The 24,858-nt window shown below is 32.4% G+C and overlaps 1 protein-coding gene and 1 long non-coding RNA gene across 2 annotated transcripts; both read right to left on the bottom strand.

The window, feature by feature from the left end:
- Positions 1–8,564: 8,564 nt before the first annotated feature.
- Positions 8,565–10,526, bottom strand: LOC129905178 (catalase-like). The gene is made up of 2 exons (XM_055980587.1): positions 10,413–10,526; positions 8,565–10,345 (listed from the first exon to the last, which is right to left on the bottom strand). Exon 2 carries the CDS (start codon positions 10,304–10,306, stop codon positions 8,789–8,791), a length of 1,518 nt encoding a protein of 505 aa, XP_055836562.1. The 5' UTR covers positions 10,307–10,345; positions 10,413–10,526; the 3' UTR covers positions 8,565–8,788.
- Positions 10,527–18,838: 8,312 nt separating this feature from the next.
- On the bottom strand, positions 18,839–24,106 carry LOC129906498 (uncharacterized). The gene is made up of 3 exons (XR_008770802.1): positions 23,475–24,106; positions 23,245–23,372; positions 18,839–19,383 (listed from the first exon to the last, which is right to left on the bottom strand). It is a non-coding gene; the product is annotated as an uncharacterized LOC129906498 (long non-coding RNA).
- Between the last annotated feature and the right edge of the window lie 752 nt (positions 24,107–24,858).

Here is a 24,858-nt window from a genome sequence, read left to right on the forward strand (position 1 = left end):
GTAATTTTGAAAACGATAATCGAATCGATGATAATCGTTTTACAGTTTGAGAAGCTTTAAAGCTATTTTAAGTCAATTCTGATTCAATATTTCCTAAATAGTTTATATAAATAAAAGTTTTCGTATCTTTAGAAGTCGTATTAGTCTAGGTGATTTAGTAGTTGCCTCTTCCTCGGGTGTCTGAGGTTCGATTCCCGAAATTGAAATTGTTTTTTTTTATTTTCTCAATAATCGTCAATAATAGTCAATAAGTAAACGATAGCTAAATAGGTCTCGTTTTTGGAGAATTTATTCGTTTTTGGATGCAATATTTGATTTTTTAAAAGTGTTTATTAATTTATGCCAATCACCGATTAATTTGCAAACTTCACAAAAAAAAAATATTAATGATTGATTTCTACAAATAACCATAATGTAAGAGTAAATTATTTTAATATGTGTAACAAAATACTTTACGCATTTTCCAAAGTCGAGAAAATTTTGGGAGTAGAGGTATAACCAAAATATAAGTACGCAGTTTTGCAGCCGGACGCGTCTTAATGTCGATTTCAAAGATCTGACAACTCTAATTTTGTGCTTTATATGGTTTAACGTATAAAAAAAAAATAATAGAGCATCAGCTTGTATGTTTATAATTTCAAATAGTATAAATTTAGCTGATTCCCATTAACTGGAAAACTTACGTTATTTAACCCCCCAAAAACCGTATAAAGCACAAAATTAGAGTTGTCAGACCTTCAAAATCGACATTAACACGCGTATGGCTGCAAAATACTTATACATATTTTGGTTATACCTCTACTCCCAAAATTTTCTCGGCCTACTAGCAAAAAAACAGCTTTTTTCTTACTTTTGACTAGTACATGGAGAGTTTCGGAGTTAGATTACTTCTACAATACGATGGTGACAATAACGATTGTAGGCTCATTTTATAGGTAATTATAAGTACTACAATTCATTCTTGAAGAATTATCCAAACAAATCAAAAGTTCGTCAGATATATGAAAAAATGTCATTTTGTCCCAACCTTGCGATACAAAGCCGCACTTTGACCAACTATAAAATTTTATTTAATCAACTCACGGAATTGTTTTGTATATCATTTCTTAGATAATTTTATTGTTAATAAATCTTACCTTTGTCATTTTTTGTTAAAATAAATAACAATGGAGCTATTCAATAAAAACGATACCAATCTCTTTTCCAAGATGGCGGCTGTTCCCAACCTCCAATTATGCCAACAAATTGACTTTTATGATAAGGACAACCACCCGAACACATTTCATGAAAAAAATTTTGTCCCGCGAAAAATGCGATTTCATGCCCATATTTTGACTAATTTCCCTGAGCTATTGTTTGTTTTTTTTTTTTTTTTTATTTTATTTTACTCCTCAGGCTATTAAAATTGTTATTGATACATATACATATGTATTTCGCAAATTATGTCATTTCGAATGTCAAATCTACCAATTTAATTTAAAATTTGGGCTGTAGTGAAAAAAGGCCATGACGTTATTTATTTGAAAAAAAAAACCCAAAATGGTAGGTAGTTGATTTATGTATCGACTACAAGTGCTATTTCCTACTTCTTAAAGGGCATTACATGCAAAACAAAAAAACTTGAAAATTTTAAATAACTTGCATACCTTTGGAAGTAACATATTTCCGGTTTGAAATAGTGCGTTGCATACCTTTGGGAGGTTTATTCATAAGTTCAGGAGTGAAAATTAATAGTATACTTTTGGGAAATCTGTATGTAATATTCTAATTAGTTTTCAAGGACACACAATGCAGATTTTTGTTATTAATTAAGAACGAATCAATTTAATTAATATTGATATCAGCAATTAAATTAGATGTACCATTTTATCTGTACAATACTGTACATAACTCTTTGATGGAATTTGCATTTAAGTTTTATAAGTTTTGGATAACGCTGGCTTGGTACGTACATATGTACCCAGTGTAAACTTAAATTAGCTCTAATTATTTAACTAAGCTTCTACAAAACTCGCTTTTTGTTGTACAAAACTGTACAAAACTCGTAGATAATTTTAGAATTTTTTTTTTTTAATTTTGATACAATTTTTAAAAATGTCCGGGCTGAGGAAACGTTTCCCCAGCCCGGTACTTTCAATTGGCTATAACTTTCGTTGTAAACTTGTACAAAACTCGATTTTTGTTGTACAAAACTGTACAAAATTCGTAGATAATTTTATTTTTTACAATTTTTAAAAATATCCGGGCTGAGGAAACGTTTCCCCAGCCCGGTACTTTCAATTGGCTATAACTTTCGTTGTAAGCTTGTACAAAACTCGGCTTTGGTTGTACAAAACTGTACAAAACTTGTACAAAACTTTGGAATACTTTTTTTTTTAAATTGCGATAGGTCCGGGCTGGGGAAATGGACGTTAAAATGAGACATATCCTCGCCCTAGTATTGGAGTGCCGTATACGCCAAATTGCATTTTTTGAACTAGGCATACAATCTTATGTTTTCGAGGGTGCTCTTTTCAAATCTGTTATCCCTTTTTTTTTCCATCTTTTTTCGTTGCTGAGATATTCACGCATTGTTTGACATAAACGCCAAATTTTGGCATTTACGTCAATTTTTTCATGCAATTTATGAAAATTTTGAGAATTGTTTTGACGTACGTTATGTTTTTTTTTTTGACGTACGTGTATAGAATTAAAAGAAACTTCTGATTTTCATGGCGTATACGGCAAACTCATTTTGAAAGCAAATTTAAATATTTTGAAAATAAAACGAATTTCAGATGTCCAATAACATGTATATAAAAGATAATTTTTTACCATAATAGCAGTGTTCCATTGGAGGTGGTAGTCTACTAATAGTAGATGTTTTGGTTAAGCTAGTTCATACTATTCTTCCCTAGTAGATACGATTTGTATTGAATTCGTTGAAAATGCGTTCCATTGAAAATCGCTACTAAACTACTACAGTACATAACGCTTATAAGAAACTCCAAAATTGCACAATATTTGTTTCTTATAACCGAGTGTTTCTTATATTCTTAGAACGGATATAAGAAACAAGTTTCTTATACGGATATAAGAAACAAGTTTCTTATACGGATATAAGAAACAAGTTTCTTATACGGATATAAGAAACAAGTTTCTTATACAAATATACCTACCCAGTAGTACCACAAACTTATCCTCGCGTAAATATTCAATCCAATTATATTACTACATAGAATGTAGCTATTTTATATTTTTTTCACAGATTTCTTTTCTATTTTTTCCCGATTTAATTTATTCAAGGATTATGTATCAATTTAGTTTTAAGTGAAATATTAGCTGTGTTCCTTTGGCCTGAAGTATCTACTGCTAATTAGTTCTGGTTGTATTCAACACCATTTCTTCAATAGAAAAAATGTCTTTGAATGGATTCAGATGCACTAAAAAGTACTTTGCTGAGCCCAAAGGAACACAGCCATTATTTCGCAACATTTTCAGCAAAGGCAAACACAGCAGGGATATAAAGAACACAAACACAACAAATAACAAATTGAACACTGAACTGAAATCATCTTCAAATAATGTCAAACTCAAACAGTGTTGCCATGAAAATATTTGGAAAAATCTGCAAAAATGACGAAAAAAATCTGCAATGCAGATTTCTTAAAATTTGGGAGACTCCCTTTGAAAAAGTTTTCGAACTGATTTCAACTAAAAAAATTACTTCGAGAGTAATTTTCCTCGCTTGAATTGATAAATTTGTATCATTAGTTTCTTCCCTGGAAGTGTGGCTTTATTGTATTGTTGGGGTTTTTCCAATATAAAATCAAAAATGTACTGAACGTTATGAAAAAACTCCAGGTGATTTGACAATTCTATTATTTAAATAGGAAAAATTGTAGGTAGTTTTTGGCAAAATAAATGATGTTTTAGTTCGTCCTTGGCTTTAATTTAATTGACATTTTACTGGAGTTTTTGGAATGTTATCCTTTTTTGTCTTTTAAAGGTTAAGTTTCAGCTGCAGATTAAATCTGCACTGCAGATTTATAGTTCTCAAAATTCTGGGAATGGGTTAAAAATCTGCAAAATGCAGATAAATCTATTGGCAACACTGCTCAAATGACATTTGCACTTTGAATTTTTCTTAAGGGTTCATGTTTTTTTAGTTTCGTGATTTTTTTGAAAGTTTCTTAAATCCAACTAACTTTATGTGTGAGCAAGAAAGTTCGTGGTTTGAAAAATGTTTCTTTTATCAGTGTTTTTCTTATAAACGTGTTTCTTATAAACACATAATTCAACATTAAAATATATGGTAAAGTACACGGTGCTTTTGTTCGAGTTTCTTTTAAGCGAGGTTTTCTTATAAGCGATAAATACGTAGTAGTACTTTGCCACCTCCCAAAGGAACAGGCCTAATATCATGATGAAAAATCAAAAAATGCCAGCTGTTAGTTCTTTCGCAATAATGTTCCGAACATTAAAATACGATTTTCCAAAAATGTAAAAATGGCGTATGCGGCACTTCAATACTAGGGCCACGATATATTGTTTGAAAGGACATCAATCTTAAATAACAAATATGTATGAAATTTTTTCCTATAAAACCATCCCCGAAAGTTAATACGATGATTCTTATTTTTTCTTCCTTGGCTTTTACCAAAATGTCTGGTTTATGAATTTTTTGTGGACCCATCTTGCCACAATATGCACTTAAAGTATGCGTTTTAAAGCGCATTTGACGGTCAGAAGGCAACCATTTAACCGTTTTAAACTTTATCGTTCCGTGTTGTGGAAGAAAGTTCAATCATATGGTATCGTTTTGTTCTAATTTATTATCATTCTTATTTAAGAAAGTAAGTTCACTTTATTTTGGAATACGCTCACTAGGCTCTGCAAGAATTGTGAATCTTAAACATCCAAATCAACAATATCAATAGCAAACAGCGAAGCGGCATTTAAAAAATAATCTTAGGTCATGGCACATAATCTTAGGGTATTTTTCGATGCTGAATCTCATGGAACCAAACAATCAGACTTCATATCGCTTACAGGTTAATTTAGGTGTTCCGCATGGCTTTGTTTTGGGAACCCTATTATTTTCTTTTTTTATTAATGATATAAAAGAATGTTTTTCTGATTATGAATATCATTATATATGCGGATGATGTTCAAATCTATAAAATGTTTCCAAAATTGAACAAGGTTCTAAGCGCTGAAAAAATGAATCAGGAATTGCAAAAAATAACTACCTGGACGGTGAACAGCAGTCAATGAGCTGAATCTCAATCCTTCAAAAACAAAAGCCATGATTTTAAACAGAAGCAAATCTGACGAAACGGTCCCTTTTCTTTTTCTAAATGAGACTAGAATAGAATATGTTCAAAATATAAAAAAATTTGGAGTATACTTTGATAATAACTTAAATTGGGATTTTCATATCAATAAGATAGTATGTATCAAAAATAAACGGTGCACTGCGTGGCTTAAGCCCTACCTCAAAGTATGTATCTTCGAACAAATGTTAAGTTGCAACTAGTAAAGTCATTTATTCTACCAATGTTTTTGTACAGCTGTGAGTTATTTTCCATGAACTTTGAAGCATATAGGAAACTTAGTGTAGCATATAATAGCTGTACAAGATATATATTCGAAGTAAGAAGATATGATCATATTTCCGGTCACACCATAAAAATAGCAGGTTGCTCCTTATAAGCCCTTATAAAATATCGTACTTTGATATTATTACAAAGAATTATACAACGCAAACAACCAATATATCTGTTTGATAATATAAATTTTGCTATAAGTAACAGAACGCTACAATTGATTTTACCCAAACATAAATACCTTGTGACCTGAAGTCCTCGAGACAATTTTTTGTTCATGCGATTCAGCTATGGAACCAAATTCCTCTTCCAACACAAATACTTTCGCAAAAAGAGCATTTCAATATTTTGCAGATAACTTCTAAAATTTCTTTTTCTTTCATCCTTTTCTTTTTCTTTTGTTTTCTATCTATTGTTTATGAAATGTAATCATGAAAAAAACTCTAACATTATTTAAGCTTGTGCAACTTTAAAAGATGTTATAAATCTTATATGTACATGAACAATGAAAACTTTGTTAATAAATACTAAATATATGATCCATAATTTACTCTACTGAAAGATGGACATAAAGCTATTTGCCTTCTTATGTTAGCTTCGTAAGAGCTGAAATGTAAACGATCCTACCCTTCAAGCAAGAAAACGGAGTTCAGAAAAGGCACTCACACACTTGCAACTTTTTGTGTATGAACACAAAGTCCAAGAAGAAATCGTGGTGAAAAAACCAATACATAAATACCTTCTATTCTGTTAATATGTATTGAATAGTATGGTGACCATAAAACACATACATATTCGAGTATAGGCCTAACAAATGATATACATAAAAGTTTTAAGACGTATTGATCATGGATATCACGAGAGAACCGTCTGACGAATACTAGAATTCGATTAGCCTTCTTAATAATATAATCATAGTGATAAGTGAATGATAGTTTTGGGCCAAGTATAATACCCAAGTCAGAAAAAATTGAGGGGTGCCGAAGGCGGCCCGAAGTTTTACAAAAGTCGATGTTTTATTTTACTTTCACAAAGGCGCCCCAATTTTTTTCTATTTTACTTTTCCAACGGCGGCGCTCGTATTTTTTGTCCTAAACTTTTTGAAGAATGAAGGCGCCCCCCCCCCCCCCCCAATTTTGGATTACTTTGTTTGGCTTCCCGAAGGACAACGGTGTTCAAAATCTTCGTTTATCTTTGAAGAACAAGACACCCCAATTTTGAAAGACTAAAGCAATCCTTATATTCCTCCAACCCTATATATAAATCACTAAATCATAGCTGGTAATAATGGAAATGGAGTTTGTTTTTTATTTGTTCCGGATATGGAAAAGAATAGACTGACGCGACAAAATAGTTTATGCAGAGTATCCAGACTGTAATAATGAATAAAGAAACAGAAGGGAGACGGAAAGAATCCCGAATCCAAAATCCAGAAAGCCCAAAATCCAGAAAACCCTAAATCTCGAAAACCCAAACAAAACGGAATCATACACCCATATTGTGTTTTACTTGTTAACACCTTAATTACACACTAAGGATTGTTTTCCAAACCAAAACCCCGAAAAATTTTCCGGGATCCCGTTCGGGATTTTGGTTTTCGGGATTTTGACCCCAATCCGAACAGAACTGTACCGAAAAGATTATCAATCAGCTCTCAGCTGTACAGTCTTATTTATGTGTCAAAACAAAATTAATATGTATTCACGAAATGGGTTATTTGTAAATATTGTACTTCAAAGAATTAAATAAATGAAGATTTAAATAGTTGCAAATAGGTGCAACGTACGCACTCTTAAACTTTCGGTATTTATTAGTCTTATCGTCCACAATTTTCATTTATTTCAAACTAGACGCGAGAACTACTCCCGAGCTCATCTTCCAATTCTTGAAAAATTGACCACTTCTCCATTTCTCCCTTCAAGCAAACGAGTCCGACCTCAGTCCGAATCGGCTCCGCCTGAGTCCGACCTCGACTACGAAACGGGTCCCACGGCGCACAGTGCGTCGATTGTATGGAGATCATTGAATAATTACTCAATGGTGTAGTTATTCAATGGTGGAAGCGATTCAAACTTTTTTATTGGATTTCAGAATGAGTGAATCATTGAGTGTTTCCAATCGAAAACGACATTAATGTACCTAGTTGAAAAAGTTTTTGAAAAAATATTGTTCAAATAAAACCAACTTTGCCTAATCTTTAAATGTGTTTAAACAAAAAAGTCAGAGTTAAAGGTAAACTTGTCAATATAACACCTAAATAACATAAATATTTAATTTTTTTAAGTTAAGCTTATGTACTTTAATAAAATGCACATTGTTACATAAATGCATTAACAAGTATGAGAGGTAAGACAAAATCTACTATTGCGTTTTTTTGGAGATTTAAAAAAATTGTTTTAAAATGATTTTTTTTTAGAGGCGCCACTTGAATTCTTGACCAGGGGCGCCGGTAGTGCTTAAACCGGCACTGTTAATATCAAGGGCTGAAAGTTGTACAGTATTTTTTTTTCTTCATTTCCAACAATATTTTCGGTATTACTTTGAACAAAAAAAAATTTGTTTTAATCAGTACACTAGTACATTTTTACTTTTTTAGATAATCCGTATTTACTTAATAAGATAAGTTAAGACCATAAAAATATAAGATACTTCGATAAAAACTTCAAAAATGGAGCAATAAACAAAAAATATGTATTTTTCGTATGTGAGTGCAATCTAGTCACCTTCTTTACGATCTACTCCCGAAACGGTTCATTTTACAGAAAAATGTAACAGGCATTTATGTTGTAGATAATTTCATGACGAACAATTTTTATTTTTACTTCGGAGCTGAGTTTTTAAATCTTTCAATACTTCGAACACTTTTATTACAAATCGTTTTAAAAAAAAAATTAAGTCCACGAACAAGTTTCTCTCAGTAACGAACTGTGCATGTACTGCACACACCTACATTATACTAAATAGACACAAGTCATCTTGTTTATGAAAATGTTTATTTTTAATCCACATCCGTTTTTATATAATTCCCAAATATAAATATGTTTCCCTCCCAAATTATACTTTTTTAATAATATATACAAAATAGAAATATAGAAATATGGTAATGTAAAGTTACTTCGAGAAAAAAAAATATTTATGTGATATATTTAAAAATATAATTATGTATTTGTGATTATATATATCCACGTTTCTCGTTGTTATTACATCTTAGCAGAGCACAATAACTGAAGAGCTTTGCTAAGTTGTGATCCAAGATCTGGATGTACTTGAGTGAAGTTCTTAACTGCCCTGGTCTGAATAAAAGGGCTTGCACCGCTTAAACTTCCAGCAATATTTTCCACTAATCTTTTCCTCTCATCAGAAGAAAGAACGTTCAGCCAAAAGTTAGTAACTTGAGAGTAATTATCCATGTCACCGCTATAATAACGATCCACATCACCCGTCAATGAGTACTTAGGACGCAAGTTTCTAGCACGTTGGTTTTCTTGAGGGCCGGAAAAAGAGTTCGGGTAGTAATTAGGAGCCCCATCTTGGTTATCAGTAAAGCACATTGCACCATCACGTTGATAGTTCTTTACTGGTACCCGATATGGACAATTTACAGGTAATTGCAGATAGTTTGCCCCTAGTCGATAACGATGAGTATCTCCGTAAGAGAAAAGTCTTCCCTGAAGCATTTTATCTGGAGATGGTTCAATACCAGGTACCATATGAGACGGAGCAAATGCAATTTGTTCAACTTCAGCAAAATAATTTGTAGGATTGCGATTCAACACCAATTTTCCAACGGGAATCAATGGGAAATCCTTGTGGGACCACACTTTGGTTACATCAAAGGGATTGTATTTGTACGTTTTTGCTTGTTCAAACGTCATAACTTGAATATACATTGTCCAACTTGGATAATTTCCTGCGGCGATTGCATTGTATAAATCGCGAATACTATAATCTGGGTCGGACGAAGCTAGCTCTGCAGCTCGTTTTGTGTCCAGGTTTCTTATACCCTGATCAGTTTTATAATGAAACTTGCAATATACTGGCTCGTTGCATGCATTTATTAATTTAAAAGTATGTGATCCGTACCCGTTCATATGACGATAACCATCTGGAATACCCCTATCCGAGAAGAGGATTGCGAACTGATGCAAAGTTTCAGGTCGGAGAGAAAAGAAATCCCAAACCATGTCTGGATCTTTTAAATGTGTTCGCGGATTCCTCTTCTGTGTGTGTATAAAACTTGGGAATAGAGTTGGATCTCTTACGAAGAACACCGGTGTGTTGTTGCCAACAAGATCCCAAATTCCATCGTCTGTATAAAACTTAACTGCAAACCCTCTTGGATCGCGTACAGTATCAGCTGATCCACTCTCTCCTCCTACTGTAGAAAACCGTACGGCTATTGGAGTTCGTTTATTAACACTTTCAAATACTTTTGCTGCGCAGTATTTTGTTATATCATGTGTTACTTCAAAATAACCAAAAGCTCCAGCTCCCTTTGCATGAACTACTCTTTCAGGAATTCGTTCCCTGTCAAAATGTGCGATTTCATCAATAAATTGGACATCTTCTAAAAGTATTGGTCCCCTTGGCCCCACCGTTAAACTTGCATCCTTAATACCGATTGGTGCACCAGCTCCTGTTGTTACTGTTGGAATAGTATCACCTGCACTTTTCTTATAATCTTGCAGTTGATTTGTTGCTATGTCTCTATCAGCCATGACTTTGTATTTTTTGTTTGTATTAGAACTGTAAATTCTCTGAACAAAATGAAAAAGTTTTTTATTTAATTTCACAATATCTTATCATTAAAAATATTTTACTCACACCTTATAAAAAAAAATAAAAAGTATTCTCAAACTATCGATAAATTTTAATGACTTTTCAATCTCTAAAATAACAACCGTTCTCTTCAGAGTTAAACAAGCTACTGATGGGTGAAGCGAAGTGCCTTGGCATATTCTACTCAATATTTTGGAGTTCTCTGTTCTCCTCACTATCTTATCCTCACATTTTGTTTGTGTTCTTTAACAAAATAAATGTACATAGGTATGTACAAATAAATAAATCCAAAAGTATACTACATATCGTATAGGCAAGTGACTGCATGAACGTAGATAATGAAAAGACTGACCGAATTTTGATTTTCATAAATACATTCTAAATTTGTAAAGTTTTCTGTTACCTAATCAAATGTTTTGGTTCATATATGCATTCTGCATTTACAAGTTAAAGTTATTAGTTGAAATATTATTTCTTATTCTAACAAAGCAACTTTTTGAGTGGTTTCTTATTCTCTAAAAATTTTATGTAGAGAAATTGAGTTTCTAAGAAATAGTTATTTTTTTTTACTACCCAGGGCTGTAGCTGTGACATATAGCGCCGCAAAGACATTCAAGGCTTATCATTGGCAGTAATCTTAAAAAGATAAGGATAGGATAGATGAGTATTATTCTAACTGGGAACTGTTTTACTGTTTGCCGGAGGAAGAAACTCTGATACAAAAAAGTGCCCACTTTGGAAAACTTATATTTTTAATAAATATTCTTGTTAAACTTTCTATCAAAAAAAATTTAAAAACTGATTGAATTACGAGTATGATAAAAATGATCATTCGGATAAATTTTACTCGTTTATAATGCACCAAAAATAGGATAACTTCAAAAGTATATATTATACTATTCTATGAGAGCTATTTTATATTAAAGGTCAAAAAGTGTTAACAATGCAATAGGATTTCAAAAATAAAAAAAAATGATAAAAAACATGATTTGAGTTTAAAAAACATGATTTATAAAAAAAAAAACAGAAAGAGGTAAAAACATGAACAACCGCATTGTAACGAGCGGGGAATAAAAAAAATAATTTCGATTTTATTCTATATTATCCATTTTATCAAAAAAACAAAACCGACTTCAATAACGGAAAATTAGATTTTTGGTTTTCTAACGGATTTCGAAACTGAACGAAATTGGAATGGGATCACACTGCAGGCAGCAGCTTTCGAATACAAAAAGAATTATGTTGGTTCACCCAGTCCAAAGTTATAAGGTAACAAACATAAAAAAAAAACAGACGAATTGAATTGTTCCATGTAGACAACAAATGTAGACTACACGATTGTCTACGGCAGACAATTCAACGTAGACAATAATTCATCATTGCCTACATGTCAATGTCGACAATGTATACAATGTAGACAGTCAATTTAATTTCAACTTTTCATCTTTTTTTGCCTTCTTAACATTCACACATTCAAATGCCGTTGGTGATTTGGATGGTTTGTAGGCGTTCCTATCCCAATTGAATGGCAAGCATTAAAATTAAATATAATATGATTTTGTAGTTTATTTAATACATTTTTATTTTTAAATTGTTCTACATATTTGTTGTTAGATTTCAATTAAATGGTTTTACCAAACCATTATTTTTGAGTTCAAGCAGATATATTTCAACAACAAAGTACTGAATATTGCGATATTGAACTTAAATCAAAAACACACGTTTTATAATTTGAAATAAACCACGCGAAATTACCATCAAGAATGACAGATTGAAACAAATTGTATTCATTTTCTACATTGTCGACTTCATTGTTTACATTGTCGACATTTTCTACACTTGTCTACGTAGAAATGTAGACAGTCAATGTCGACGCGTAGAGGAATAACACTGGATAGTAGAAATAAAACATAAATAAGTTTATAAATTGTACTCATTGCAAATAGTGCTCGTTGTAATAATTATGCCTATAAGGTTAATTTCATATTAGAGGTATGAAATAACTTGTTGAAAATAAATAAAATAAACAGTTTACCTAGCGAAAAGGTTGTTGGTTTACAAAATGATTGTTATACTTTTTTTTCTTGGATTAAAAACAAAAACATAATTTTGGACACGAAAACATATGTAAATACATGATTTTAGTCTAAAAAACATGAAATTCATGATAAATGTTGATTTCTGACAGCCCTGCACAGAATGAAACTCAATCATCAAAGTTGTGTTTTAAAAATATTCACCATTCACAATACATAAGAGTTACCACTGGTAAACTTCCTTCATAAGCTACTCCTTTTTCTATTGTTTTTCTGAAAGAGCTTTCAGGATTAGTGCTTTTTTCAAGCTTTTAGAACGAAAAAGAGCATAATGTGTTGTTGTGCGGTTCGTGTCTTTTTTGTATGTACATATGTATTTAGGAAAACAGTTAATGTCAACATTTTAACATGCGCCTCAATGAACATTTCGGGCTGTGTCTTTCATGGGCGATTTTTTGTTGTATACTATTTTAGTGTGTTTGTAAGAGTGCGCAGCTGGGCACAGGTGTAAGTTTGGACAAAAGTCGCAAATAAAACTGCCTATCTTTAAATAAACAGAGTATTTTCGACCTATCACTCTTTGCATGAGGAACATTCTGTTTAGTCTTCGATTAATGGTTTTGAAAAAATCTCAGCATTTCCTAGTTACTTCCATTCGCTTGATTTTTGCAAAACTTGTAATTGGTTTCTTTTAGTAGGAATTGCTTTTTCTAGCTGCTGCTTGCTGGTATATGGACAAATGCCAGTTATTTTGAAGCCTTGGATAGCATTTACTGCTCTTATAACCCGCGCACTCTTATACTTCATCATGGTGCGCACTCTTACACGTTCAGACATATAATCGAAGAGTATATGTATTTCACAATGCACTTTATGACCAATCTTCCGTGTTCCTCAAATGTTTTCTTTTTATCGGCTTTTCAATATATCATACTTTGATTTTTGTAGCGGAAAATTTAATTTGTTTAGCATTAGAAAAAAGAGCTGAAAAACTTAAACTTAACTAGCACCTCTGTTTACAAACACATTTGCATGAATTTTTGACAGCAGATCAAACTCACTTAGATCTTTCCAAAATAAGTGCATTCAGTCTAGTATTCCCTTTCAAATCGTAAAAAATCGCTTTGCGCACTCTTATCGACCGCGCACTCTTATACCATCCTACCCTATAACAATGACAATACATCAGATTAAAAGTGATATATATCTATTTCTGCCATGCGAAATGCAAAGAACAAGAAAAAAAAATAATAAAAGTTGTTCCTCAAATGAAATGAAATATACGACTGTTAACTAAATTTAAAACATAGGTAGTGGCGAAGAATTTTAAACGATTTAGAAAAATGCTTAGGTCATTTTGGTAAGTTACTGAAAGTCGAAAAGCAGACCGATTTTTAACTTGGTAAATCACCAAAATGGCTTTAGCATTTTGCTAAATCGTTTAAAATTTTGCGCCAGTATAATTAACTACAAAAATTCTTTGGTTCTATAAACATTTAAGTTTTGTCATATTATACTCGTATAAAAGGACATTAAAACAACTTAGTTAGCTAATTAGTGAATTTTTATATTTTTCAACTCCAGCCGTTGTTCGTTTTATGAACGTTACAAAAGAATAATGTTCAGACAGGGCTGCCGAAATGAGTAGGTATACCTACTTGCACTATCATACTTAGCTACAAGATTTTGTCCATGAGAACATATAGGCATATTTTTGTATGTTTTTCGCTCTTATTTACATATTTACCTATTCACTAAATTAAGTTCTTTAATACAGTAGTCTTTTATAAACTAAAGTGCCCAACTCTAATTTCAAGGGTTCGGCATCATCGGATCCTCTTATTTCTTCTCTGATTCGTTTTAGAAACCACATTACTCCGGACGTAATCAAGTTTTTGATAATTTAAAAATTTTTTCTTGTTTGATTAATTTATCACTGAAATTTCATATTAGTGTAGGTACTTATAATCAAGGAACTATTTTTTGGAACATTTATGTACTAGCTAGCGTAAATCGCATTAATTTGCCCTTTACCTAACAAAAGCACTGCTCTAAGAGAAATCAAGAGGACAACCCTGATATAGAGTGGTTCTTCGTTAAGCATTGTATATATTTGTTGATCGGTGTTTTGCTTTAAACTTATACACTCAAGTTGCGAAAAGGCATTATAAATAATAGAACAATTATAAATAATACCTAGAACAATTTTCTAAATAAGACCTCAATGTAGGTACATATATTAGCTGAGCATTGAGCCTATAGAATTTTCGACTGTTCGATTTTTTTTCAGCTTTATTGTTTAATTAGCTGAGTCAGCAAATTGATTAATTCTCTGTATGTGTGCTGAGATGTTGATTGGGTTGTAGCCTCACCTTCAAACTGTTTTCTCTTTTAAATGCAATTTTGTCTTAGTAATTTCAATACTTTTTTAATGTTTAACAAGGCTTCAACCTCGAAAAGCAGCTACATAGTGTATATTCTATGGATTTAGATAACTCTTTTTTTACAGAAATTTTCCGCATGAAATGTTTAAGTAACGTTCATTTTTTTAATTAAGATACAAACAACCTTAAAAAAACAAATGAATCACTTAAATAAAAAAAGTGGATTCATTTCATTAATAATAATTAATTTGATTTAAAAAAAGGTTTTTTCTTGCTAAATTTTTATTTTGAATTTATTGTTTAAAAAATTATTTTAGAATTTTTATTTTTTATTTATGGCTTCAGATTCTTCGGAATAAAAAAAAACTGTTCAATTGAGATTTCGAATCGAAGAACGATTCCGGATTGCCAATTAAAAACGCCATTAATTTTGAATTTTTTATATTTTGACTTTGACAGAATACCTGGGACATTATTTTGTAAGCATTTTCGATGTCTACTCTAGAGACTTAGGAGCTCACACGTCACACCCCAGAAGGGTATACGGTAGTGGTACAGTTAGAACAGTAGGTACGTATCACTACTGACTAATGTCACAGAATAAATAAAAGTGCACGGTATGGTATATAATTTCTTATCGTTATTATTTCAAAAGTTTGTTTATTCAATTTAGTTAAAAAATAGAAGAAAAAATCAAGATTTTGCTATCGAAATCTATATTTTGTTTCTTAAATAGTTTAATATTTTGTTTGTTTCTCTTTTGTTTGTTTTTTGCAACAAGAACTTATTCACTTAAGTTTGAAATAGGCATTATAGAACAAAATTTCCAAAACTAAACCTCAATGCAATTAAACATATTTGCTGCGTGTAATTGAGCCTATAGAATTTTTGATTGTTCAAAGTTTTTTAACAGGTTTAATGTTTAATTAGCTGAGTCAGCAAAATGATTGGTTCATAAGTCTGTTTGTGTGCCGAGATGTCGATTGGGTTCTAAACTCTCTTTTAACTTCAACTTTTGTTTTAGTAGCTACAACATTGTTTTAATGTTTAAATGAGGCTATAACCTCGAAGAGCAGTAATGTTCCATGGATAACTCTTATTTTATTACCGAAGTTTGCACCATGAAATATTGAAGTAACTTTTATTTTTTAAACTAAGATACAAAAGATCTTAAACACAAATAAATCACTAATGTAAAATTGTGTATCACAGAGAAAAATATGACCACCTAAAAACAAACAGATTGCCTTATTGTTTTACGGCCCATATGTTTTATAAGGAAATCTTATTAAAAGAAACGATTAATAAGGTTTTTCTATAAGGATTTCTTATTAAGAAAATCTTATTAAAATTGAGTGAAAAGTTCATTTTTTTTGCAACAAAAATCGCGATCAATATTTTCATGGCAGATTTTAAAACAATAAGGAAAACCCGATTGTTTTAATAAGGTTTCCTTCTTGGATGAAAACCATAGAGAAATCTTATTGTTTTTGTTCTATTTTATGTGGTCTATTTTTCTCTGTGTAGGTATTATAGTCTAAGATCCCACCGCTCGATTTTGCAGGTATTTAGGGTAGAGTCATGGTATAAAAAGAGAAGGTATGATCATTAGAAAAAACTCAGTATCGAGAACTGTCAAAACTTATGGCTACTTAAGGTTTTGACAGCCCAGCCCATTGAAATTGTTGTTGTAAACAAATTTGTCTTGGAAATTGTTGTTGCTTTTGACTTTGCCAAATGCCAAACGTCAAAACCTTATTACCCCATTTTGTAAGATGGCGGCTCTAATGATCATACCTTGTCTTTTTATACCATGGGGTAGAGTTGCCTATTTGCGGCCGTCTCCAGTTTCCGGCCACCTTTCGGAAAATCGTTATAACTAGTGATTTCGTAGGCTTTATTTCAAAATTTTGCTCTTATGCTTTTCATTTATACGGGGTGTCCCACAGTCACCGCCCCAAATAAAAACCGTGGATTCCTGAGTTCATTTTAAGTCGTGTTTTTTTGACTTAAATGATATGAAAGTGTAAAAAACAACTTAAAAAACGAAGAAAATTGTGTTTGATGCAAAATTGTGGAGAAAAAAAAGTTTTGAGACAAACTAAAACTGTAATAAATTCTTGATTGGTTGTAAAATCTTTCAAATCAAACGTAGTTTGGCAAAGATAAGGCCAGTTAAAGGACAAGAGAGCAAAATCATAAAAACCTTGGTAACTCGAAAACGGGACGAAAACGAGAAAATTACCTCTTAAGTTTTTCGACTTAAAATGACCTCAGTGCCCATGTTCTGTAACTTTTATCACTGGCGATAAAATATTTGAATGGCTTTAAAATCCATTAAATCACATCAAAATAAAAGAAATTTTGTTCCAGATCATAATTTCTTAATTCATACATTCTGAATTTGAATGAAATTTTGCTTTATTTATGGAAAAAAAATGGATTTTAGAGACATTGAAAAACGTTTATCTCCAGTGATAAAGTTACAGAACAAGGGCCCAGGAATCCATGGTTTTCATTTGGGGCGGTGACTGTGGGACACCCTGTATGTAAGAACAGCATAAGAGCGAAATTTTGGAATAAAGCCTACGAAATCACTAGTTATAACGATTTTCCGAAAGGTGACCGGAAACTGGAGACGGCCGCAAATAGGCAACTTTACCCTATTTTCTGATGAAATGTCCATCATGATCATATCAAAGGAAATAATGGAAAGATTACAAAAAAAAAACAGGGTTGCCTGTTCTTAGCTTGCCGCAACCCTTGGGTTGCCAGGTTTAAAGTAAAAATTGCATCCATCTTTTTTTTTGAAAATTGTAATAGGTTCTAAATTAATGTTTTATTATTCCTCCTTTAAATTATAAACTAGTGTTGGCATTTAAAATCTTGCCACAAGCTGGGGTTGCCACGCTTTAAAGTTTCTTTTATGAGTTTTTTTCGTCAACGCCACCATTTTTTGGCTTAAAAAAACTTTTTTGTCCCTAAATCCAAATTTTGGAGATATTTTGAAAAATAAAGTATGCTGTTTGAATATATTCAATATGTCCACAAAACGTAGTAGGTCACCAGAAAAGTATTTTCAAATTTCGTTTTTTTCGTTAAACAGTGTATTGAAATGTAAAAATCTGTAATTCTTCTAAAAAACACTGGAACCAAAAACTAAGTCAAATGAAAAATTTGGCAGATACGTGTCAAGTCCCTTCAAGCAAGAAAACTGAGTTCAACAAAGAAACTCTGACCTCAGACCGCGAAAATCGGGCTTGCACTCACACACTTGCAACTTTTTGTGTATGAACACAAAGTCGAACGAGAATCGTGGTGAAAAATGAGAAAACGAAAAGAAAGACAAGGCCAACAAGAGCCAAAGCGTCATTTTGTTATTTTTTGTTGAAGTGTTCGGTCGCGTCGTGTCTCGTGTCGTTGTTTGTATAATGTTAGTTTATTAATTATAAACTATTTTATTAAATTATAAACAATATGGAAAACAAAAAAGGTATGTTTTATATATCGCTCAAAGTGTTTGGGTTAAAATGTTGTTTCTTCTTGTGTTGTAGATGTAATCTCTAATGATGAAGAAAAATCTAGAAGGTGAAACATGCGATTGGGTATCTAAAAAAACACCAACAACAGCAGCAGCATCAAATGAAATAAAATGAAAAAAAAATGTATTGTATTTTATATTGAATTTATTGTGAAAATTTCGTTTGCCAAAATAAAATAAAAAATAAAACAGTTTCAGTGAAAAAAAAATAAATCTTGTTCTTTTTTTGGTCGCAAATGCGAAATGTCATGCCTTTCTTATTCCTCTTTCTGATAGGTTTTCGCTGCTCCGGCTCAGGTCCGCCTTCGGCACCGTTTTCTCGGAATGGAGATTTTCACCACACCAATACATATGCAATCGACTTCGCGGTGATTATAATTTCCATACTAATTTGAGCAGCCTTCGGACCAGTTTCTGATCCGAAGTCGGACTCAGCTCCGCCTCAGGCGGAGCGGATTCGGACCGAGGTCGGACCTGTTTGCTTGAAGGGGTTACTTTGTTTTTGCTCTCTAATATCATAAACTAAACACTTTTTCAAATAGGGTAAGGTGGTACGAGAGTGCGCACGTTAGACAAAACACCAAATAAAACAATAACAAACAGAATTCAACTACTTTTTTTTTATTTATTTTTTAGGTTATAATCAAAGTAAACAAAAAAACTGAAAACTGATAACAAAAAAGTATTAATTCATTATGTAAAAACAAAAAAACACAATAGGTCATTTGCGCATACTTATACATACTCTCATACATAATAAATATTGCCTTTTCGAGCCATCACTCCTTGCATGAGGAACATTCTATTTAGTCTTCGACTAATGGTTTCGAGAAAATTTCAGCACTTCCTAGTTACTTCCATTGCCTAGCTTATTGTCAAACTTGTATTTGGTTTATTTTTGGTAGGAATTGCCTTTTCTATCTGTTTCTTGCTGGTATATGGACAAATGCCAGTTATTTTGAAGTCTTGGATAGCATTGGATCCATTTACTGCTCTTATAACCCGGGCACTCTTATACATCATCATGGTGCGCACTCTTACACGTTCAGATTCAGCTATATAATCAAAAAATATATGTTTATATGTAGGTTTATTAGGACGTTCGTTATTTTTTAATCAAGTTCCTAAGTGGAAAAACTGTTTCTTAAAAATAAAAAAAAAAATCCCTTAGTTTTTTAAGATTTTTATTTTGACGCTAGATGGCGCCATTTAAAATAGGTGTATGTTGACTTATAAGCCCATTTTCTTAAATATCGCCTTAATGTAAATTTTTTTGATGAGAATATTGTCCACATTAAACACCCTTTTCAAAAAGGTATTAACCATTTTTCTAGGACTAGGGGTTTAGTCAGGACATGCATGTCTTTTTTTGGGTTTATTAAAACAGGCATATGAGTAGCATGAAAAATAGAACTAAATATACAATATAAATTGTTTCTTTATTGTTACGGGCTATGCTATAGGAAATTTGCAAGAAGTCGTTTTTAGTTGTAGATATAATGAAGCCATGAAAAAAAATTTGGATTTCTTATGTATGCGTAAATAAATGTGAAATACACACAAAGTGTAACCACAGTGTTTGCACGCATACCTACATACGCCTCAATCTTCTCACGCACACTTAGCCAAAAGTATCAAGCCGAGCTTGTAGGCAACCCAGTATGACGTCAGAAGTTTCCCATCTCCTTCTGTGTATCTCTGGCTTTATCGTAACTTATCGCAAAAACTACTATTCATATTTTTGTTTAAGAATAAATACGCTAGTCTTTGTAACAAACATAATCGTCGCCCGAGTATTGTTTTGTCGTAAACGCCAAAGTTCACTTTTTTAAACTGGATGTGTACTAATATACTTAAGAATGTGCGTTTTTCAATTCTGTTATCAGATTTTTTCTATCGTTTACCGTTACTGAGATAACTGGATTTCATTTTGTCGTACTTAGGGTATAAACAATGATAATTTGAAAACTAAAACAAATAAGAGAGTTTTGACTAAAAAAATAGGAAGAAAATATTCCACAAAAAATTCTATTAAAAATTGAAAAAACTTCATTGCAGTGTTTTTTTTTAGTAAAGCAAACCTTAAAATGCGATTTCCCAGAATTCGAAAATTGGCGTTTACGACAAAACAATTCTCGGGCGACCGCGACGATATACGGAGAAAATTGATTTTTTCCAAAACATAATTTTTACATTTTGTTTTGCTCAAGCTAACTTTTGCTTTCAAAGATCACATCTCTTAAAATAAAAATAACATGTTTGTGACACTTTTTTTCAAATAACAATGGTTACGCAAGGTAGGTATTCTTAATTGCCACCATATATTATTTGTGTTTAGGCATATAGAAAGATAAAATGCAACACGGCACAATAATTGTAATATCTAATCTCTATTTGTCGCGTGGAAACAAATGAAATCATGATTTATTTAATAAACAAAAGATATTATGATAGTGAAAAATAAAATAATGTTATAAATGAGTATTAGAGCCCCCGTACACTACAAACTTTCTATAGGCCGACAGTTTAGTCGTCTCTTAATCAGTGTGAAAATGTATGAAAGCGCGCACACTACAACGATTGAGTATCGGTTTCATCGAAAAAAAAAAGTTTGTTTTGCTACACAATTGCATTCAAACTAAAAATGAAATAATACTATTTTTACTGGCGGTATAGGTACCTCCTATTTTATTTATCAAGTTATGCATTCGTAAAAAACCAAAGTTGTGATTAGAGCTGTAGCAAAGTATTCGTTACTAAAATGCGGGTATTCACTTCAGTAACTTACTCGTTACTGAAGTGAATACCCGCATTTTAGTAACGTAAACTTTCTAAACGTAACTTTCTTTCTAAACGTAACTTTCTAACTAAAATAACGAAACATACGATTAACGACGCGATTCCAGTTTCATTACCAAATCCGATGTATGAGATATGAGATAATACGAATCGAAGTGATACTCGAATCGGTATCATTACCATAGTCAGAATATTAGCTCTGAGTTCTGGAAGAAGATGGGAGACATTGGGTGTAAATGGCTCAAGATTCTCATCTCCAAACTCATTAGCGGTGACCAAATGCCAAATCAGTGGAGAGAAAGTTTCCTTCTCCCAATCTACAAAGGAAAGGGGGGTACACGAAACTGTGATAACTACCGATCGATTAAGCTGATGTCACACACCATGAAGATCGTTAAACGGATTTTGGATGGCCGACTGCGAAAAATAATACGGCTGTCTGATGACCAGTGCGGGTTTGTCTCGGGTAAATCAACCACAGATGCCATACAGAGTTTAAGAATCCGAATGAAAAAACACCGTTATTCCTCAAGGGATTTGCATATTGTGTTGGTTGATTTCGAAAAGGCATTCGATAGACAACCACGAGATCTGATATGGGTATCCCTGAGACAGCGAGGGGTTCCGGAAGTATACGTGCGGATGATCAAGGACATGTACGAGGAAGTAAAAACGAAGGTAAAATGCCCCGCAGGAGTCACCCAAGAGTTCCCAATCAAAGTCGGTGTGCACCAGAGAAGCGTCCTGAGTCCTTTGCTCTTTATTACAGTCCTTGACTTTCTGCTTGAAGGAAAAGTTACGGATCCAAAAGTGAATCAGTTATTCTTTGCTGATGATGGAGCCATCATAAGTGAAGATCCAACATCCTTGCAACGAGCACTGGATGTGTGGGTGGATGTTCTGGAAGGAAGTGGGTATTTAACTGAATGGAACAGTACTTCCCAAGTGCGAAAAGTTCAAATATCTTGGATCTATGATCAACAACCAAGCTTCTTGTGATGACGACATCAACCACTGAATAAGTGTAGGGTGGATGAAGTGGCGCGAAAACTCTGCCATCTTCTGTGACCTAAAAATGCCCCCTAAACTGAAAGGAAAGCTCTATACTGCAGTTGTTCGCCCAGCACTTACATACGGTTCACAATGTTGGACAATGTACAGAACGTATGAGAGTAAACTGACAGCAGCTGAGATGAAGATGCTTCGTATGACAGCAGGAGTAACAAAGCTTGATCGAATCAGAAGCAAGAAAATCCGAGGAAGCCTTCACGTCAAAAACACCATCTTGGATAATATACAGCATGACCGTTTAAGCAAAGAGAACCCAGTTCAAAAGGCGATTGCATACGACGTTCCAACGCAATCGCGAAGAAGAGGCAGGCCTAAGAACTCATGGAGAAGACAAATGCAACGACAACTGCATTCAGTTGGCCTTAGACATGGAACAATTCAAAATCGAGAAGCCTGCCGACGTTTCCTGAGGTCAACCCGGCGAACCCCACATGCGGAGCCGTAGTGTGAAGCAGTAGAGTGGGAGAGTTGTGACCCCATCCGAGATCATGACTATCGTCGATTATGGAGAAGAAGTCAGAATATTAGCTCCAGATATATCTGGAGTTTACTTTTGTCTCGATAAAAAGAGAAGTGCCAAGGTTCAATTAAATCGTTGTGTTTTCGATAATTTATACAGATATATCCAAAGAGATGTTTAGGGTATTTTCTCTATGTGGTCGAAATATAGCAACGCCGCAACCAATGTGTTTTGTCGTTACTTTTACATCCTTAAATATTATCGTTATAAAATGCAAAAAAAAAAACGTTATTTTAATTGTTTTTGAAGTTGAGCTGTAACGTGTAGCAATATAATTTCAGAATAATTTTTACCGGTGTTTATAAGAACTCCCTTATAAATCGATGAACCATGGCAGAATATACGAAAAAGTGACTCTATTTTCTCCCGTTCCACCTGAAAATTTTTGGAAGTGCGGCAAAAAATTCAATAAAAAATAAACTATTGGATATACAAAAACGTTATTAAATAACCTATAGTTGAATACTAGTTAATCATGGGAGAAGATATTCTAAATTAAATATATCGAATACAAAAAATAAATTACCTAAATACATTGAAAATTTTGAATAATATAGTGAACTTTATCGTATCCGTTATTGTTTGGAACATTTTTTTTTTGGGCCGGAACTAAGAACCCATCCATTAGGCACATTAGGATGCCATCTATGGAATCTGAAAGAAAACAGAAAAACAACAAAATAAAGTTATAATATTTTAAGGACAAAATATTTTTTTTATAAAACATATAGGAAGCAATAATCGAATGATACTTACTTCCTCTATCTCATCCACTTTTCTTGGATAGCTTGCTCATGGTGACGCTCGTGGTTGCACTTTAAACAGGTGTGGAAAGATGTCCTGTTTTTGAAGTCCAATAAGTGGTCTTTTTCGACAGGAATTCCAATTGATTCCCTACATTTTTTTGTCTCCGGTTGTTGAAGTTATTAATATTTTTGAAAAGATAAAACAGAATCATAAATTATTAGGAGTCAGTTTACAATTTATCTTACCTATAAAATGCTCGAGTAGGTAAATGGCCCGAATTCTAGCTAAAAAAAAAATATTTTAACTCCTCTTGGTTAGGATCAGCTTTTTGAGCGTTTCCTTATAAAAACACCTCTTGTTTTTCTTTTTGTTTGTACACACATTTTTTTTATTTTTTCCGCGTGATAAATGAAAGTGACTCTTGTGAATTTAAACTGTGACTCCGACTACCGGAGAAATGCACACAAGAAACGAAAGTACAGCGCGCTCTGTTTGCATTTTTTCGTTAGTCTATGTTTTTTTTTCGTTAGCACTTATTTATTTTCATAAACAGATGTATTCTTTCATAAGCCGATGTAATATTTCATTAGTCTATGAATAATTTTCATAAGCCAATTATTTATTTTCGTAAAATGATGAAGATTTTCGTTAGTTAATGCTAAATTTCATAAGTTAATGAATTTTTTCGTTACTTAATTAAAAATTTGATAAAGTAAGGAAAAAATTCTTATTTTTATTCTTTAAAATGAGTGTGAAATTTTTCGTTAAGTGATGAATCTTTTCATTAAATTAGATTTTTCGGCACTAAAAAGGTAGAAAAAGTGTATGAAACATTTTCATTATTTGATGAAGGTTTTCATATTACGAAGAATTACATATTTTCGTTGAGCCAACGAAAGTTTCGTTGGGCCAACGAATATGTAGTGTATGAAACGATTTTCGTAATTTTACGAAATTTATTATTTTCAGTGTAGGGGAAATTTTTTTTGACAATTTGAAAAATGTCATTCAAAAGACATTTAGAAAAAAGATAAGGGATCTATTACGGATTTCGTTTTGAGTCTATGCATTTCGAAATATAAATTTTTGAAAAACCCAACTTTTTCAAGATATTTTTAGGTGGGTTTTTAATTTTAGTCAACATTTAATTTTAGCGCATACATCTGCAGAAAATTGGTATTCTTAAATGATTTTATTTTTGACCGAATGACGGGAAAAACAAGTTTTTTTGTCCGAAGTTTTTTGACCATTTTTAACCGTTTTTTGTTTTTTCTTTCTTCAACAGGCAAATGAATGAAATTTATACTGTAGATAGATACCTAATAGAAATTACTATATTTGAATTTTTTCGTTACTTAATTAAAAATTTGATAAAGTAAGGAAAAAATTCTTA

The sequence above is a fragment of the Episyrphus balteatus genome, chromosome 1 (assembly GCF_945859705.1).
Source record: "Episyrphus balteatus chromosome 1, idEpiBalt1.1, whole genome shotgun sequence".
Classification (NCBI taxonomy): domain Eukaryota; kingdom Metazoa; phylum Arthropoda; class Insecta; order Diptera; family Syrphidae; genus Episyrphus; species Episyrphus balteatus.

Excerpts from the sequence above, each read along its gene's own strand:
- LOC129905178 (XM_055980587.1), bottom strand. The coding sequence starts at position 10,306 with ATGGCTGATAGAGACATAGCAACAAATCAACTGCAAGATTATAAGAAA.